At 53.8% G+C, this 18,501-nt stretch overlaps 1 protein-coding gene across 3 annotated transcripts; it reads right to left on the bottom strand.

The window, feature by feature from the left end:
- Nucleotides 1–517: 517 nt before the first annotated feature.
- EXTL1 (exostosin like glycosyltransferase 1) lies at nucleotides 518–17,640 on the bottom strand. Of its 3 annotated transcripts, XM_043909308.1 has the most exons (11): nucleotides 16,005–17,640; nucleotides 10,735–10,825; nucleotides 10,348–10,455; nucleotides 9,417–9,536; nucleotides 8,750–8,882; nucleotides 8,455–8,561; nucleotides 7,539–7,628; nucleotides 5,767–5,853; nucleotides 5,022–5,182; nucleotides 2,161–2,335; nucleotides 518–1,993 (listed from the first exon to the last, which is right to left on the bottom strand). In XM_043909308.1, the coding sequence occupies exons 1-11, from the start codon at nucleotides 16,778–16,780 to the stop codon at nucleotides 1,811–1,813; spliced, it is 2,031 nt and encodes a 676-aa protein (XP_043765243.1). In that variant the 5' UTR covers nucleotides 16,781–17,640; the 3' UTR covers nucleotides 518–1,810. The 3 variants fall into 3 exon arrangements, with proteins under 3 accessions (XP_043765243.1, XP_043765244.1, XP_043765245.1); XM_043909309.1 differs by lacking the exon at nucleotides 9,417–9,536; XM_043909310.1 differs by lacking the exons at nucleotides 9,417–9,536; nucleotides 10,348–10,455.
- Between the last annotated feature and the right edge of the window lie 861 nt (nucleotides 17,641–18,501).

Below are 18,501 nucleotides of genomic sequence, written 5' to 3'. Positions count from 1 at the left end.
TCTGGGTGCAGCAGCTAGGAGTTGGGAGGGAAAAGGTGCCTCTTTCCCCATCTGGGCCTGGCACTTGGAGTCCTCCCCACCCTGGGAAGGCTGCCTGGGCTGCAGCTGTGTGCTTCCTCACCCACTGTCCTTGACTCAGGGCCAGACTGTCCCCCCTCCACCTCAACAATCTAGCAGCCCCATGCCTCCCCAGAGAGAGAGCCTTCTCCGCACCCCACGCTGTAAGCGGCTCCAGGGATGACTCCAGTCATCCAGGGGCCAGAGGTCAAACTGGAGGATGGAGGTGGGAGGCCTTGGAGTGGCCTTGGGGACAGCATGTTCTGGCCAGCGAGCTAGTCACTAGTCACGGGAGTTTCCAGAGCTGCGAGGCCATCAAAGCAGAAAAACACCCGATACCCTGGACCTGGTTTGGACCCACCATCCCCGTCCCTCTCTGTCCGAGTGGCCCCAGATCCCAGGCGAGACCTGAGTCCCCCTCCCCCGCGCAGCTGCTGTGGTGGTATTTATAGCCTGAGCGTGAGGCGGCAAGGACACGCGCTTTTATTTCGGAAGTGATAATTCCAGTTCCAGGTGGGTGAGCCCAGGAGGACCCAGCGTCCCCTCCCCCGCTCTACTCTTACTACCAGGGCCCTGGGGACCGCCCCTGCTACCCCTCAGCCCACCTAAAAACGGCCCCCTTCTTAGTTCCAAGTGTGTGGGCCAAACCAGTTTTCAGACGTCAAACTGGGCACCACCAACCCCCAAGACCCCGAGCCCACTAATCCCACCCGGTGGGCGTTTAGAACTCCCTCCTCGGTCCTGGATCCGCCTGCAATGCGGGAGACCTGGGTTCGATCCCTGGTTTGGGAAGATTCCCCTGGAGAAGCGAAAGGCTACCCACTCCAGTATTCTGGCCTGGAGAATTCCATGGACTGTAGTCCATGCGGTCGCAAAGAGTCGGACACAACTGAGAGACTTTCATTCTCGGTCCCAGAGGAGGGAGTGCGGCTCGGTGCTGACCTCTAATGGACGAAGCTGGTAGTGCGGGATGACAGCAGTGCCTGAGCCGAGGGGCCACCGGCGTTCCCATCCCTTCCTCTCCCAATTTTGCTCCGCCCGGTCGCGAAGGAAGCCCTGAAACTGGCTCCCCGGCGCGTCTTTGCTTCATCCCTGGGGCTCGAGGACTGCGCCCGGCAAGCCAGGAACCTGCGGCAAAGATGCCTTCCAGGCTGTAGGCGTGGAGTTCACTCCACACACCTTGTCCACGCCCCCGCCCACTGGGCCCAGGGCCCAGGCACGTAGCTGATGTCCATCTGATCGTCAAATATTTGTGGCGTACCTGCCAGGCCACAGAGAAGAGGCCATGGCCCTGCCCTCCCGGGGCTCCCGGGTCAGGCCTGGGAGCCTGACAGTGTACCTTTTCAAGGCAGCACGAATAAGGGGACTAGGGACACACCAGCTGCGGAAGCGCTGAGGATCGGGGCGGGGGTGGGGGTCAGGCAGGTTCCTGGAGGAGGCGAGGACCTGAAAGAGAAGCAGCTGTTAGCTCGGCAGAAAAGCCGAGAAAGGCATTGCAGGTAAACGGTCTGCGAAGGCAGAGGCCAGGCGACAGAGGTAGCGCCAAGCACGTGGGAACTGCCCCTGGGCGGGAGAGTGGGGCGAGGCTGTCGCTGGCCAATAGGGATCGGCCGTGTTGGGCTCACTGGCAGCCAGGATTGGGTCTCCAGATATCCCAGGGGATGGGGCTGCAGCTCCAATGCCCGTCCCCAACCCCCGGCAGGTTGCAGCGCCCCCTGGGAGCGGGGTCAGGGTCTCAGCTGGTTGGTTCCTTCTAGGGCTTCTCCAGGCTGCGATACTTCTTACGCAGCACGGACACCGGGTCCTTGAAGAGCACTGGGTCTAGACGGAGGCGGGAGGACACCAGGGGCATGTGGCCGAACCCTGCTGCCAGCCGGTTGATGCAGTCCTGAGCGGCCGGCTGAGGCTCCGCTCTGAGCCGCGGACTCCCAGGCGCCTAAGAGCGGGGCGGAGGAATGTGATGGGGGGCGGGGAGGGGGGAGCTTCTTTTACTTGGAACCCCGCCCTTCCGTCCCACCCCGCCGGTCCCGGGCAGCACAAAGGATTTGGGTTAGAGCAGGGCTTCCCTAGCCAGGGCTCCCAGTGCCACCCCTGGGTCCTCACCAGTGGAGGAGGCCTGGCCTCCTGATGCCACGGCCCATAGGGCACCTTGATAGGCGGTAACTTGGTGACGGCTGCTACTAGAAAGTTCATCAGGACATCCACGCATGGGGGTGACTCATCTGCCAGGGTCCTCAGAGCCTTGGGCAGGGAGTGGGTGAAGAGGGTGTGGTAATACCTGGGGGAGAGGAGATGAGCAGGAGAGTCTGCAGCCCGATTCTCCCCCAAGGCCCCATTCTTCTCCCTCCTGGCCTCACTCTCCCATTGACCTCAATTCCTAAGCTTCTTGTGAAAGTCCTGCACCCTTTTCTGAGCCCTGGCCGCCTCGGAGAGCTCCCATCCCAAGTATGCTCTGCTCTCTACTACTCTGCACCCTGTGGCTTCTCTGCAGCCAATAGAGAAATGAAATGCAAAAGAAAAAGAAATGCAAAAAGGCAAAATGGTTGTCTGAGGCGGCCTTCCAAATAACTGAGAAAAGAAGAGAAGCTAAAGGCAAAGGAGCAAAGGAAAGATATACCCATCTAAATGCAGAGTTCCAAAGAATGGCAAGGAGAGATAAGAAAGCCTTCCTTAGGGATCAGTGCAAAGAAATAGAGGAAAACAATAGAATGGGAAAGGGTAGAGATCTCTTCCAGAAAATTAGAGATACCAAGGGAACATTTCATGCAAAGATGGGCTCAATAAAGAACAGAAATGTTATGGATCTAACAGAAATAGAAGGTATTAAGAAAAGGTGACAAGAATACACAGCAGAACTATACAAAAAAGATTTTAACGACCCAGATAACCATGATGGTGTGATCACTCACCTAGAGCCAGACATCCTGGGGTCCAAAGTGAAGCCGGCCTTAGGAGGCATCACTATGAACAAAGCTAGTGGAGGTGATGGAATTCCAGTTGAGCTATTTCAAATCCTAAAAGATGATGCTGTGAGAGTGCTGCACTCAATATGTCAGCAAATTTGGAAAACTCAGCAGTGGCCACAGGACTGGAAAAAGTCAGTTTTTATTCCAATCCCAAAGAAAGGCAATGCCAAAGAATGTTCAAACTACCACACAATTGCACTCATCTCATACACTAGCAAAGTAATGCTCAAAATTCTCCAAGCCAGTCTTCCAACAGTACATGAACCGAGAATTTCCAGATGTTCAAGCTGGATTTAGAAAAGGCAGAGGAACTAGAGATCAAATTGCCAACATCCATTGGATCATAGAAAAAGCAAGAGAGTTCCAGAAAAATATCTACTTCTGCTTTATTGACTATGCTAAAGCCTTTGGCTGTGTGGATCACCACAAACTGTGTAAAATTCTTAAAGAGATGGGAATACCACACCACCTTATCTGTCTCCTGAGAAACCTCAGGAGGTTTCCAGGTCAAGAAGCAACAGTTAGAACCGGACATGGAACAATGGATTGGTTCCAAATTGGGAAAGGAGTATGTCAAGGCTGTATATTGTTACCCTGCTTATTTAACTTATATGCAGAGTACTTCATGCAAAATGCCGGGCTGGATGAAGCACAAGTTGGAATCAAGATTTCCAGGAGAAATATCAATACCCTCAGATATGCAGATGACACCACCCTTATGGCAGAAAGCAAAGAAGAACTAAAGAGCCTCTTGAAAGTGAAAGAGGAGAGTGAAAAAGTTGGCTTAAAACTCAGCATTCAGAACACTAAGATCATGGCATCCAGTCCCATCACTTCATGGCAAATAGACGGGGAAACAGTGGAAACAGTGGCTGACTTTATTTTTCTGGGCTCCAAAATCACTGCAGATGCTGACTGCAGCCATGAAATTAAAAGACGCGTATTCCTTGGAGGGAAAGTTATGACCAACCTAGACAGCATATTAAAAAGCAGAGACAAAAATAAATAAATAAAAAGCAGAGACATTACTTTGTCAACAAAGGTCCGTCTAGTCAAGGCTATGGTTTTTCCAGTGGTCATGTATGGATGTGAGAGTTGGACTATAAAGAAAGCTGAACACCAAAGAATTGATGCTTTTGAACTGTGGTGTTGGAGAAGACTCTTGAGAGTCCCTTGGACTGCAAGGAGATCCAATCAGTCCATCCTAAAGATCAGTCCTGGGTGCTCATTGGAAGGACTGATGCTGAAGTTGAAACTCCAATACTTTGGCCACCTGATGTGAAGAACTGCCTGATTGGAAAAGACCCTGATGCTGGGAAAGATTGAAGGCAGTAGCAAAAGGGGATGACAGAGGATGAGATGGTTGGATGGTATCACTGACTCAATGGACATGAGTTTGAGCAAGCTCTGGGAGATGGTGATGGACAGAGAAGCCTGGCGTGCTGCAGTCCATGGGGTCCCAGAGAGTAGGACAGGATTAAAGCGGCTGAACTGAACTGAACTCTCCTCTCCCTCAGGCTCCTTGGGGCCCCTCCCCTGGGCTCTGAGTCTGAATTCAGGCAGAGTCAGAAGGAGGAAAGGATCAGCTGGTTCCCAGGCCTTCAAAGATGGCAGCCCAAAGAGTAGCTTCAGGGAGGCTGTGGGTTAACCACGCCTCCCCCAAATCCAAACCGTGTCCATGCCCTCTGCATGGCTCTGCTTAAAATACCACTTGCTGCCTTTGCTTGACTGTCTGTGTGTGAAGGACTTCATGTACTTTTCTTATCTGATGGCTTATCACTCCAGCCCTGTGCGGTGAATACACTTTACAAATGAGGAAACTGAACCTCAGGAGAGGTGGGGAGACTTGCCCATCACAGCACTGGGAAGTGGCCTTGAACCTGGATCTCTGGGCTATATGCTAGCTGTATGTGTTCACTCCAATACCACCCTGCTCCTGGTTCAAAGAGGGGGGTCTCTGTGACCCTCTGAGTCCAGCGCCGGGGATACCATCGGTACCTGTGGTAGAAGGCAGCTGAGGTGAGAACCATGGAGAATTCATTGGCCCTCTCACCAGTGTAGCCCCAGCCCCCCTGGGCCTCATTCCAGAAATGGCTCCATGTGAGAAAGCCGACCATCCGCTCCGGGAAGCTCTGCCATACCATGAAAGCGAAGTCCACCTGGGGAGATATTGAAGTGAGGTGTGAGGAAGGACTTTCTGCCCAGCCAGGAACATCAGAGACGTGGATTCAAGGCCAGCCCGGCTGAGGGGACTCAGAGGAGAGGAGATGGGAGCCTGAAAATGTCCAGGGGGTGCTTAAGAACTTCCCAACTGGGAAATAGAAACAGTGCTTTTGCAGCTGGGGAACTGAAAATGTTTTCAAAGAGTCTGTGAAGTGAAAGTTGCTCAGTTGTGTCCGATCCTTTGCAACCCCATGGACTGTAGCCTGCCAGGCTCCTCTGTCCATGGAATTCTCCAGGCAAAAATACTGGAGTGCGTAGCCATTCCCTTCTCCAGGGGATCTTCCTGACCCAGGGATTGAACTGAGGTCTCCTGCATTGCAGGCAGATTCACCATCTGAGCCACCAGGGAAGCCCAAAGAATCTGTGGAAAGCTTCTATTAGACTTCTAAGGAGGAGGCTGATGGCTCCCCCGGGTGATGTCTAAAGCAGGAGGCTGGACCTCTTGATCCTTGATCATCCCAGCTCCCGGAATCTGAGGGGCTGCCAGGACCCACACAGGGCTTCTCTTGGGGGTCCTCACCTCACTTGTGGAAATACTGCTGTGGGCGTCCAGGCTCAGGATGGCATCGGTGCTGATGGCGCTGTACGGGAGGAAGCGGTCACTGGCCTGCAGGGGGAGGGGGTGGAGGGCAGCTCAGCTGTGGGACCCCTCCCCAGGCTCCCATGATGAGAATATGAATATCTGCTAAGCATGAACCACTCCCCCCCGCCACAGGCATGGTATAAAAGGAAGAGCCATAAAATGGGCCAGAGAACTAAACAGACATTTCTCCAAAGAAGACATACAGATGGCTAACAAACACATGAAAAGGTGCTCAACATCACTCATTATTAGAGAAATGCAAATCAAAACCACAATGAGGTACCATTACACACCAGTCAGGATGGCTGCTATCCAAAAGTCTACAAGCAATAAATGCTGGAGAGGCTGTGGAGAAAAGGGAACCCTCTTACACTGTTGGTGGGAATGCAAACTAGTACAGCCACTATGGAAAACAGTGTGGAGATTCCTTAAAAAACTGGAAATAGAACTGCCATATGACCCAGCAATACCACTTCTGGGCATACACACTGAGGAAACCAGATCTGAAAGAGACACGTGCACCCCAATGTTCATAGCAGCACTGTTTATAATAGCCAGGACATGGAAGCAACCTAGATGCCCATCAGCAGATGAATGGATAAGGAAGCTGTGGTACATATACACCATGGAATTTTACTCAGCCGTCAAAAAGAATTCATTTGAACCAGTCCTAATGAGATGGATGAAACTGGAGCCCCTTATACAGAGTGAAGTAAGCCAGAAAGATAAAGAACATTACAGCATACTAACACATATATATGGAATTTAGAAAGATGGTAACGATAACCCTATATGCAAAACAGAAAAAGAGACACAGAAATACAGAACAGACTTTTGAACTCTGAGGGAGAAGGTGAGGGTGGGATGTTTCAAAAGAACAGCATGTATACTATCTATGGTGAAACAGATCACCAGCCCAGGTGGGATGCATGAGACAAGTGCTCCGGCCTGGTGCACTGGGAAGACCCAGAGGAATCGGGTGGAGAGGGAGGTGGGAGGGGGGATCGGGATGGGGAATAAGTGTAAATCTATGGCTGATTCATATCAATGTATGACAAAACCCACTGAAATGTTGTGAAGCAATTAGCCTCCAACTAATAAAAAAATTTAAAAAAAAAAAAAATAAATGAAAAAATAAATAAATAAAAACTAAAAAAAAAAAAAAAAGGAAGAGCCATGAAAACAAGTCTGCAAGGGACTCGGACCCTAGGACCTCGCTTCCCCTTTGGTAAAATGGGGCCATTGGTGTCTAGGACCCTTCCAGGTTTGACATTTCAGGATTCCTCTAGTGTCACATCAGATGCTCACCTCAGCCCTGGAAAGGCTTGTTAAACATCCTTTGTTTCAAAGAGACAGGTTCGGAAAGATGGACTTGCCCAGGATGGCACAGCAAGCGGTTGGGTCATACCAACCCAGATTCTCAGAAGCCACCTGCCCCATCCCCACCCCCATGCCAAATGCTGCTACCTGTCCAAGTTTCCCCTCTCTCCCTTACCTGAGACCCTCATCACACGAAACCCCGGTTCTCTGGCAGTACAATTCACAAGGATGGAAGAGAATCATTTCTATTAGGCCTGCAGCTGAAACCCACGGTCTGATTTCTCCAGGCCCAACTTGTCCAGCTGTGGCTCAGGCCCAAGTCAATCCTGCCGCGTGTGTGTTCCCCAGATCCCGGCCTCTGCCCTTCCCGCGCCCCTCCCCATCCTCACCTTCCCGTGCCCATCAAGGACCGTCAAGGGCACTGCTGTCTCAGGCCACCTGGGTGGGGGTGGCTTCTTACTGCTCCAGAGAACCAAGATCTAGAAGGAAAGAGGGGGGAGGGTGTCCTGAAGTCTGGGACAGAAGGTGGTGGTGGGGGTGTCCCAGGAGTACTCTTTCTCAGGGTGGAAGAAGTTAGGGGAGCCACTATTGCATGTGAGTTTGGAAGGAGTTTAGTTGGAGCCAAGGTGCTTTCATGGCTGCCCTGTTTTTGCCTCTGGGCTTCTGGAAGGCATGAATCCCAGCGACACACAGGTTAGAGCTCAGTTCCTAGCCTGGACCCCGACCCCATCCCTCACCCCCATCTTTTCTCAAAGATTTTCATTCTCTTCCTCTTGCTCTTTTATCATTCCCAGCCCAGCTAAAGTGTCCCATCTTTGAAGTTGCTCCATCTGTGCTCTGGCTGAACAAACTGCTTGTTTGCTTTTCAAGTACTCTCAAGAGCCTATCTGGTTTCTCTGGAAGTGACATTTGACAGTCTGTGTGCTGGGAGATGCTAACTAAATATGAATCTGGGGCAGAATCCTTTCCTGCTTTTCCTCTGCATCCTCAGCATCAAGCCCAGGGTGCTCAGAAAATGCCGGATGAGCAAATGAATGCATGTACATTTATTTCAACCTCCCAAGAGGTGCCTGTTTTTCAGAGGGCTTCATCAGTTTCCGTGAGGGAAGAGGGGACAGAGGTGAGGGAAAGGACCTAGGGAGGAACTTGGAACTGAAAGAGGAAGGCAGCAATGGTACTTGAAAATCCTTCCCATGGCTCTCCCACGATGTGTGGTTATCCTTGATGTCCAGACGTCTTCAAGGGCCCCGCCCTGTTCCTTGCCCCCACCCTGGATCCAAGCACCCCAGCTGCAAGGGGGCAGACCTGGGCACAGTGCTGGGCGCCTGCCACCGCCTGGATGAGCTTCAGGGGGGGCTGGTCTGGAGCCCCCACCCAAATCAGGGCACTGAACGTGCCCAGAGGACGAGAGCCTGGAGGAATGAGACACAGGCTGTTAGGGGAGGAAGGAACAGAACCCCCTGGAGAATGGGAACCTGGGGAGCCGGGAGAGGTGGGAGATTTGGAGAGGGGCGTGGTGGGACTCTAGGGTTGAGGCTGGGGCAGACTCGGGGTGAGTTGACGAGGGGACTTCAAGTTGTCCCACCCATAGAGCACTCACCCTGTTGTAGGTGGTAGAAGGGAAAGTCCGAGGGGCTTGTGGAGAAAGTGGACAGGGCCAGGAGTGCCCCTGGGGGGCTGTTCCACAGGAGCGAGGGGTGAGCAGATGCTCCAGAGATCCGGTCCTGAATAATCTGCGAAAGGAGAGAAGGCTGGGCAGAGGGCGTGGCCAGTGTGGCGGTGGGCGGGGCCTGAGGAAGCGAGGACCCGGTGCAGCCCCACACCTCCCCCTCCAGGAATCCGGGGAGGGCAGCATCTGCATCACCAGATGGCTGGGGACAGCAGGGTTCAGAGTCCAGAGTAGGGGTCACTGCCTGATGCTGTCTGCACTCATGGCAGACACCACGAACAGGCCATGACATTCTTTCCGGACCCAGAATCCCTCCCAACACCAGCCCCAGGCAACCAGCGCCCATCAGCTGGAGCTGGCCCACGCTTGGAAATCTGTTTGCTACAGATGTCGCTCTAGAGAGGGGGAAACTGGGCCAAGACTAGAGAAGGAGCTCATTCAAGAGCTCGGAGCCAAGTCTTGTTCCTCCCAGAAGCATCTTCAAGGGGGACGCCTAGGCACCAGGGCAGAGGAGGTGTTTGAAGAGAGGGGCATGGCGAGGGGACGGGGATGGGGTGGAGCCAAGCATCCGAGCCCCCCTTGGGTGAGTCCCCCTCACCTCCAGAGTGGTGTGGATGACTTTCTCCATGGAGGAGAAGTACGCATCCCACAGAAACTGGGCCTGCTGACGCAGGGCAAGGACCCGTGTGAGGGGCATCTCCTGGAGGGCAGCCAGGACCTGGGGCCAGAGGGAGAAAAGGAGGCAGCATGGGGCCCTGGCAGGCTCTGGCTTACCTGGCGTGGGGACAGCCTAGGGTGGGGGTCTGGAACCAGAAGCCGGCTCCCCACGGTTCTCTACATGGGTTGGCAGCTGTCATCCTTGGCAAAATCCCAGGTAATTTAGCAATCAAGTGTTCAAGGGTCACACAGAGCTGGGTTTAAATGCCACTTAGTAACTGTATGACTGTGGACGAAGCGCTTAACCTCTCTGAGCCTGTTTCCTCATCTGTAAAGTGGATGGATAGTACTGGCCTCATAGGGTGGTTGCAAGGATTAAATTAGTTGATATATATTAAGTGCTTAGCACATTGTAGAGGCTCAGTGAAAGGAAGCTATTCCTGTTAGCTTCTTACCCTGTTCTCTACTTCTCAGGAGATTCAAGGCTTATTTATACTTTTCAGAGATAGGCAAAGTTAGTTTAATCAGATGGGAAAATCACTGGGTGTTTTGCTTTCCCACTCCAAGCTCCATGTAGAGACACTCAGATATTTTGATTTTTTGTGACGTTTCCTTAAACTAGGTATTCAATCAGTTCATGGACCCGTGGGATTAGGCCCAAGGAGTTCATCTAGTCTAATTTATCCCATTGTACAGATGGGAAAACTGAGGCTGAAAGAGGCTGAGGTCTTGCTCTCAGAACCCCAGAGGCTTGGGGCTGGGGGTAAAGTTATCAGTATACATAGATGGATGATAGGCGTTAGGGCTGGGATCCCAGGGTCCGCCCACATCCTGAGTCCAGTCCCCACCCCACGGGCAGGGCCCTGAGCTACCTGAAGTGGGAGCCTCTCATCAGCTACAACAGCCGCCTTGGTCCAATCGATGACCTCCGAGAAGGGCAGCTCCCAGCGAGGGCTGAGAAGCACAGGAATGCAGCCAGCCTGGGGGGTAGGGGGGTCACTGGGGAGCCCAGTTCCACCCTGCACACACTCACCCCTCCTCTCTGCTGCACTGGGGGCAAGGGGTAAAGAGGAGAGAAAAGTGGGGATGGGGTGTTGGTCTACACAAGGTGCAGTGAATATGGCCGGAGACACACCTGAGTCTCAGAGTAAAGGAGTGGACAGCTCACTGCCCCTTCCCATTGGTCTGGGCTCAGACTACCTTTCCAGTTCAAGAGTGTGGGGGGACAGGGCTGGGGGGCACCCCCATTGGGGTTGTACCTGCAGGGCTTGAAGGAAGTGCAAGGCATCAGCACTGCGACCAGGGATGAGGCAGAAGGTGGCGTTGGGTAGCGTCGTCCCTGGGTGGGTCCTAAGGAGGCACAGGAAGGGGTCCTGCACATAGAAAGCCTAAGACAGCTGCTCCGCACCCCAGCTCCCTTGATGCCCCCCCCACCAGCCCTCCACACTAACACTCCCAAATTCACAGTGTGCAAGCCCACCATCATGTTCTCATATGTTAACATTCTTGCACACGCACAGCTGCACACTGTCCCTGTCCCACTGCAGAGGCAGCAGGCAGGAACCCCAAGCTCAAGCTCCCCTGCTGCCCTCAGGATTAGGCACCTCCCTTCTCTTCTCTGGACCACGGTTCGCTCATTTACAAAATGGGAGACAGCCGAGCTGCTATTTCCACTGACTTGGGCACGCACGTGTTTGCCCTCCCACTGCTTGCCACACGCAGACTTCTGGGCACCCCTCACCTGAGTGGCCTCCACGCCCTGCCCTCCCCCCATCCTCAGAGCCCAGGCCCATGAAAGGCTCTTCTGTCCAAAGGTGGGCCGGGCCCCCAGCCTGGAACCACACAGGAAGCGGCTGCCCAGAGAGGCCCCCTCGCCCAGAGGACAGGCCTCCTCTGTTCCTCCCCCTCTCCTCCTCCCAGGCCCAGGGCCACCCTCAGGCCGCATGTGTCTGTGGGGGGTGGGGTAGGAGTCACAGCCTCCGCAGAGCCACTACCCTGGGACTGCCTGGCCAGGGAAGGAGTGCCATGACCTGGCTATGGGTGTGTGTGTGTGCATGTGTGTGTGTGGACAGACGCATGGGTGTGCACAGGACTCCACGCTGCGTGTGTGTGTGTGTGTGTGGTGTGGTGTGTCTGTGTGTGTGGTGTGGTGTTGTGTGTGTGTGTGTCTGTGTGTGTGGTGTGGTGTGTGTGTATGTGCACGCATGGGTGTGCACAGGACTCTGGGGCCCATAGACCTGCCCTGAGTGGGACTGAGGAGTAGGGCCGAGAGAATCCCAGGACCCTTCTCAGCTACAGCCTGTCTGGTCCTGAGTCTGAACCTTCAGGAAGCAATCCTAGGAGTACTTAGCCTCTGGACCAACTTTCCTTGAACAGATGGGGAGACTGAGTCTCAGAGAGCCCGAGGACTGGCTCAGGGTCTCAGAGAGCGTGGGGGCTGAGCTGGAACTAGAGCCACAGTGTGCTGACCCCTGACCCTGGGTTATCTGAACCACCCCGGAGCTACTACCCAGGGGTCTCCCAGCGGACCCTGCTTTCTTGGTCTGATGCTCAGGTGTCCACCAGGCTTCTCCTGGAAGAAGCTACAAGTTAAAAACAGGACACCTTCCATCTCACTAAAAGCCACAGCGCCAGCTGGTCACAGTCCTCTCTTCCTCCCCCAGTAAACCCCTAAAGGACTGAAAACTCCTAAGTGTAAGGCTACAGAGAAGCCAGAGCCAGAGGACTTACTGAATAAACTGTGCCAGTCAGTCCTCGTCAACCTCCACTGTCCCCTCTGTGTGTTTGCTCATCCTTCTTCCTCAGCCTGAAGCACCCTTCCCTGCCTTGCAGCCTGAAGAGCTCCCGCTACTCCGTCTTAATGTCTAAAGTTCAAAGATCACCTCCTCTGGGAAGCCCTCCATGGTCTCTCTAGAGATGGTGCCTTCCTCTGCTCCCACAGCCTCTGTGCCCTGAAGTAGAAATGAACCAAGCTCACCTTCACTGAGCATGTCCTTTGTTCTAAGTGCTTTAAGTACTTAGGCTCACTTCATTCTCACAGCAACCCTATTAGATGAGAGGGATGTGTATGCTCCATTTTACAGGCGAGGAAACTGAGGCCTCAAGAGGTTCCACAGCTCTGAAGTAGAGGAGCCAGGCAGGCAGCTTGCCCAGCCTCTCTCTGCTTAACAATGTCTGTCATGACCAGGGACTTGTCTGTCTCTCTAATAAGACCGAGCTGCTTGAGGGACGGGGCTGTGCCTCCCTCAGCCGGTATCCCCAGGGCCAAGCAGAGCACTTGGCAGAGAATGGGCACTTAGTGGGGCTAGACAAATGAAAGCTCAGTGTGCGACAGAGGAGAGACTCAGGACCAATGGACCAGATGTCTGAAAGGTCAGTTTGGGCACCAATTCTAGGAATGGAGCTGGCTGAGAGTAGTCAGTGGGTGGCCGTGGGAGGGCTTGAGTTCCCTATCAGAGGCTGGTTGAGCGCTGCATGTGTGTGTGTGTGCGCGTGCGCACATGCGTGTGTGTTGTAGAAGGGATGTCATGGTGACTGCTGATCATCTGTGACTCTGTAAAGTGTTTGCCATGGACTTGGGGCCTCAGTGCCCAAGGCTGCTGACGAGGTGACTCCACCCATGGCCCTAGGCAGGACCGCATTGCAATTTGCAATGCTCTAGGCTCTGGCCTTTGCAGCCCCTCGACCATAAAAATATTATAAAAATTATTTTCAACAACTGTGTTGGTATAAAAATGAACATACTAATATTATATATTAAAGCATTTTCTTCTATTCAAAAGTTCATTTCTTTTTTCCTTCTGATTTTCAAAGAAATGAAAATAGTTTCATGGGCTCCTACAATATAGTGGGCCCTAGGCACTGTACCTTCTGGGCACAGTGGCGACAGGCCAGGGGATCTTAAAACATGCATTAAATTTATGTTAAAAAAAAACCAAAGCAGGAGAGAACCTATGCACGTTTATATCCACACAGAGTACTTCAGAAAAGACACAAGAGAGACTAGCAACGGTGTTTGGCTCCAGGAAGGAAAACTGGGTGGCCCGAGACACGAATGGCAGGGAGTTATTACTGTATGCCCTTTTGTGCGTTTGGAATTTTGTACTGTGTGAATGAATCCCCTATTCATAAAAGTAAATAAATAACAATTTAAACTGTTAGAGGCTTATTCCAAAGCAACAGGAGACTGTTCAACGAAGGTGGAAAAATATGGGCTTTGGAGCCAGAAATGTGCGGTTTAATCTCAAGCTCTGCAGCTCATAAGTGCCAGGTCAGCCCTGGTGAGGGAGGCCCTGGTGAACCAAGGAGCTTGTCACCAAAGGCCCTTAGCTGGCTCCCTCCACCTCTCTGAGCCTCAGTTTCCTGTTCCCTGAAATGGGGATAGTAACACCTCCCTTGAAAGGTGCTTGAGAGGATTAGCCATGGCTGGCCCAGCACCTGGCCCTGAAGAGTGGGCTCTCCCTAGATGCTCCTTTCCTCCCTTCCCCCCACCCCCAGCGGAGTGAATGTGGGCCAGTGGCAGGGACGTGAATTGCCTCTTTCTCTGGCCAGCACTTGTTTATTCAGGCCACCTTCTGGGGGCTGGCCAATGGCTGTGGGCCTCCTTTTCTCTGTCCGTATACTTGACTGGCTGTTCAGACAGCTGCCTGGCACTTCAGGGAAACTGAGGCTCCAGCTACTCCAGAGATTACAAGTCCTGACGCCTGCAAGTGGGTGGAGGCCAAAGACAGAACTGCTTGAAGTTAGGGGGACAGTTAGCGGCTGCCAGGCATGACATCTTGGAAATAAACTCATCAAAAAGGCAACTCAGACGGTGACCCACAGCTACTAGAAAACCCTGGCCTGTTCTGGCCAGTTTGGATTCAATCAGTAAACATTTAGTGAGCTCCTACCTACAGTGTGCACTCCCCAAGTTTCAGTTTCTCAAAGTTCAGGCTAAAATACCTTTCAGATTCACCAGTAATTGACAGCATTTAGCAGTCACTAAAGTCAGCTGAAAGAAGAACTTCCTGTAATTAAGAAAGGCTAAGTGTCTAATCAGAAGTAAGGCCGGGCAAGTGAGTGGAGAACATTGTCACCAAAGGTCAGCTCTGTCTGAATTTGGGTCTTGAGGCTCCTGGGGGGATCCCCAGCATTTCAGGTGAGGTCCAGAAGATGCCTGCTAGGGATGGGTCCTGGCAGAAGGGCCATGGGGACTGAAGGGCAGGTCTGCTATTCCTAACCTGGCTGCGGGGCTCCCTGGAGACCACGTGCCTTTGGGAGGTAGAGAGATTCCATTCCCACAAGAGCGCTGTGGCTGAGAGAAGCCCCAGAAGCCCCAGGCAGAGGCAAAAATGGAGCTTGGCCACGTGAAGAATTCCTGGGAGGGAAGTGGAGCTCAGAATAAGCCATGTTCTAGCAAAGAAGAGGGAGATATCTGACACAGGGGACAAGAGAAGGATTCTAGAGAGACAGGTTCCAACTCCAGTCTGCCCAGCCAGCCTGTGGATATTGCTGGCTTCCTGAGGGTGCCAGGAGGGGTTAGGGTGCTTAGGGGTTTACTGCTTTACCACCTGAGATGTATCACCCCAACTAGCCCAGGTAGAAACATTTTTGAATGAGTTCTCCATGTCCCCATGGGTCCCCATGTCCCTTGTATGTATTCAGACACTCTCACTGGTCGGAATTCTTTTGCAGGTCTGACTTAATCCATATTTGCTATAGCCAAAGGCTAGAGGTTAATCCCCAAAATGAGACATAGGAGCAGCTTCCATCTGTGATCATGGTCCAAAAGCATGTGACAGAATTGATCATAAACTCCTGCTTAAAACCCAGAACTCTAATGCTGAAGGCTTTGGAGCCAGGCAATCCTAGATTAAAATACTGGCTGTACTCTTTCTGGCTGGGTGGCCTCAGGAAAGTTACTTAACCTCTCTGGGCTCTAGTGTCTGGTACACCAATACTTAAAAGATAGACATTAGTATTATTTTATGATAATCATTTATAAAAAGTGCTCAGCACATAGTGGGACTTCCCCGGTGGCTCAGATGGTAAAGAATCTGCCTGCAAGGCAAGAGACCCGGGTTCAATCCCTGGGTCAGGAAGATTCCCCTGGAGAAAGGAATGGCTACCCACTCCAGTACTTTTGCCTGGAGAAATCCATGGACGGAGGAGCCTGGCAGGCTACAGTCCATAGGATCTCAAAGAGTTGGACACGATTGAGAGACTAGCACGAACACATAGTAAGCACTGTAGACTTGTATGTTAAATAAAATGTTAGGGAAGGAAGGATTGGCATAAAAGAAGAGTAAATAGGAGTGAGTTACATTTTATGCTTTTAAAGATCCCCAGGAAAAAATTCCAAAATCTGCCTTGAACACCCCTTGCAGCAGATGACCATCTTGGTGGTCATGTTCTCTGTTGTCTAACCCGATTCCCTCCTGCTGCAGCTGAGGTCTAAATTTGCCCATCTCAATCCTACCCCACCTCCTGGGCTCACTCCCACCACAGACCCCTCCCACCCAGCCCCCGAGGGGAGAGGTCCACTTACTGCTTGGGTCCATGGTCCTGCTCACAGCGCCCATCCCAGGGGCAGGCAGAGAAGTTGGTGCCCGCTGTGCGCCACCCGCCCCTCTCTTCTGCCACGGCTATCAGGGCCACCCCAGGGAGGGGGCTGTGCTGCCGCAGCTGGCCAAGGGCCCCCCCTCGCAAAGGGTGGGCTTCGGGGAGAAGCGGGAGGGCCACGTCAAAGCCAGGCCGGAAGGTGTCCACCGTGGGGCTGGCCTCGGCCACCATCGCCTGTCCCAGCTGGAAGATCCGGAGGCAAGGGGCGGGGTGGAGACTGAGGACCAGATGGTTCTTGCCCCCATCCCACTGCGGGGGCACCGGGTGGCACTCTCCCGCAGGGGTGTCGGGGCTGAGGACGAGGACGAGGAGGCAGGCCTCCGCAGCGCTGGCTGTGTGGTAGCGGGAGCCCTCGATGGAAGTCAGGACCTTGCGTGGAGTCTCAGAGATGGGTCCGACCGCCGGGTACACGAACACCTTGAGGCCACCACCTCTGCACCTCGAGGCATCAAAGCAAGCTCCCCAGGTGCAGCTGCTGCCACGGGGGGCCTGAGGAGGTTGAAGGCCATCTTCCAGGAGCTCCGCAGGCTGGGAGAAACTCTGCAGGAGCTCTGTGTCCAGCCAGCGGGGCCAGCCTTGGGGGGCCCCTGCCTGGCGTCTGGCGGGCTCTTTCAGGCGGAGAGCTGGGAAGACTCTTAGCAGGATGAGGAGCCAGGAGGCCGACAGGGCCAGCAAGAGGGACTTTCTTCTCCATGACTGCATGTGGCCACCCACAGCCAGGGCTGCAGGAAGCAGGGGAAGCCAGGGATTCAGAGGGGGGGGCGCCTCTGGGATGGGGATCCACCTTCTAGGTCAGCGCCCTCATTGTACAGATGGGAAGACTGAGGCCTATGGAGGGCAAGATCCAACAGCAAGTCACAAGTCACGGACCAGGGAGGACCCCGCTCTCTGGCCCTGCCTTCTTGTGCTCCGGACTCTGCTTCCTCCGCCTTTGGACAACTTTTGCCCTTCCCAGCAGGGCCCCCTGCCCCTGGGCGCTGCTCAGGCTGATGCAACCCCTGTCCAGACTGCAAGCCAGTGTCCTTCTGCCCTCCTGGCTGCACCCCCTGACCTTGGCCTTGAGGGAGAGGAGGGCGGTCTGCCAGGCCATGGGGGACCCGTCAGGACTCCCACACGAGGCAGTTTGGCCAGGGTGCAGGGTTGGATGGAAGCAGGGCCGGTTTCCCCAATCCTCTCCCTTTCTGAGCAGCCCCTGAGCAGCCCGGCCTCCCTGTGTCCACTGGCAAGCACTCCTGGCCTGAGGGCCCTGTGGCTGGAGCTAAAATTAGACCCTACGTCCCATGTGGGCTCTCAGGGTCAGCTGAGGGCAAGGCCTGAGCGCAGCTGGTGGCCCCTGCCTGGGGGGCTGGGAGGGCTCTGAGTCCTGGTCCTCTCCCACCCTGCCGCTGTCCCAGCCCAGGCAGCTCAGTCCATCCTCCCTCCACCTCTAGCAGCTGGTCCTGCACCCTCTGGCTTGGAGCTATCAGGGTGCAGAGGCCGGGGACCCCCTGCCAAGCCCCTGCCCCATGGCTCCCAAGCCCTGCTGTGTCTCGCCTCCCCTCTCAGGGCAGCGTTTGGTCAATCTGGATCTCTTTCCCAGCGGCAGCCTGACTCCTCCCCTGCCAGCTCTGATTGGCTCCTGTCTGGGAGGCAAGCTTTCCACTTAACCCCTTCCAAACCAATTTTCTGGATTGCTAATAATGATAACCAGCAGGGCCCACAACTCATGGTTGGCCTTGAGCTATTCCAACATCTATCTCACATCAGCCTTCCGAGGCCAAGGTTTAATCACTGCCATTTCCTATGGATGAGCAAAGTGAAACTCAGAGAGGGGATGGTATCTTCTAAGGAGACCCTGCTAAGGAGTGGTAGGGTGGGATTTGAACCTTGAGCTCCTGACTAGAGTCCTTAGAGCTTCCCACTGGTCACTGCAGCGGGGGGACTTGCTTCTGGCTGGAATACAGGCTCTCCACGTTTTAACCCCTTTCATCAACAGATGAGATAAGTGAGGCATCAAGTTGCTGAGGGGTGGGTGTGTGATATTGGATAAGGTGCTTCCAACTATTCCCAGGATTGGTCTCTCTTCCTTCAGCCCCCCACGCTTACCCTCTGCCAATCCAACTCTAGCTCCAGCTTTTTCAGCACCTTTCCTGACACCTTACACTCAGGCCCATGGGTTAGCCCTTACCTGGAACTCTGTCGGAAGGGTCTGTAGTACTGGATCCTTGTTCCAGTCCATATGTGGACTGAGGGACCTTCCTGAGGGTGAAGGGTTTCCCTGGTGGCTCAGATGGTAAAGAATCTGCTTGCAGTGCAGGAGACCTGGGTTAGATCCCTGGGTTGGGAAGATCCCATGGAGAAAGGAAATGGCAGCCCACTCCAGGATTCTTGCCTGGAGAATTCCATGGACAAAGGAGCCGCAAACAGTCTGACATGACTAAGTG

The sequence above is a fragment of the Cervus elaphus genome, chromosome 8, assembly GCF_910594005.1.
Source record: "Cervus elaphus chromosome 8, mCerEla1.1, whole genome shotgun sequence".
NCBI classification, from domain to species: domain Eukaryota; kingdom Metazoa; phylum Chordata; class Mammalia; order Artiodactyla; family Cervidae; genus Cervus; species Cervus elaphus.
The sequence above is the reverse complement of the archived record's forward strand: the minus strand, read 5'-3'. Positions and strand labels throughout refer to the sequence as shown.

What these genes read in the sequence shown, in the direction of transcription:
- EXTL1 (XM_043909308.1), bottom strand. Translation starts at nt 16,780, where the DNA reads ATGCAGTCATGGAGAAGAAAGTCCCTCTTGCTGGCCCTGTCGGCCTCC. An exon ending in GCGCCCAGCACTGTGCCCAG is followed by an intron (nt 7,629 to 8,454) that starts GTCTGCCCCCTT and finishes CTTTCCTTCTAG; the next exon opens with ATCTTGGTTCTCTGGAGCAG. An exon ending in AGGCCAGGCCTCCTCCACTG is followed by an intron (nt 1,994 to 2,160) that starts GTGAGGACCCAG and finishes CCCCGCTCTTAG; the next exon opens with GCGCCTGGGAGTCCGCGGCT.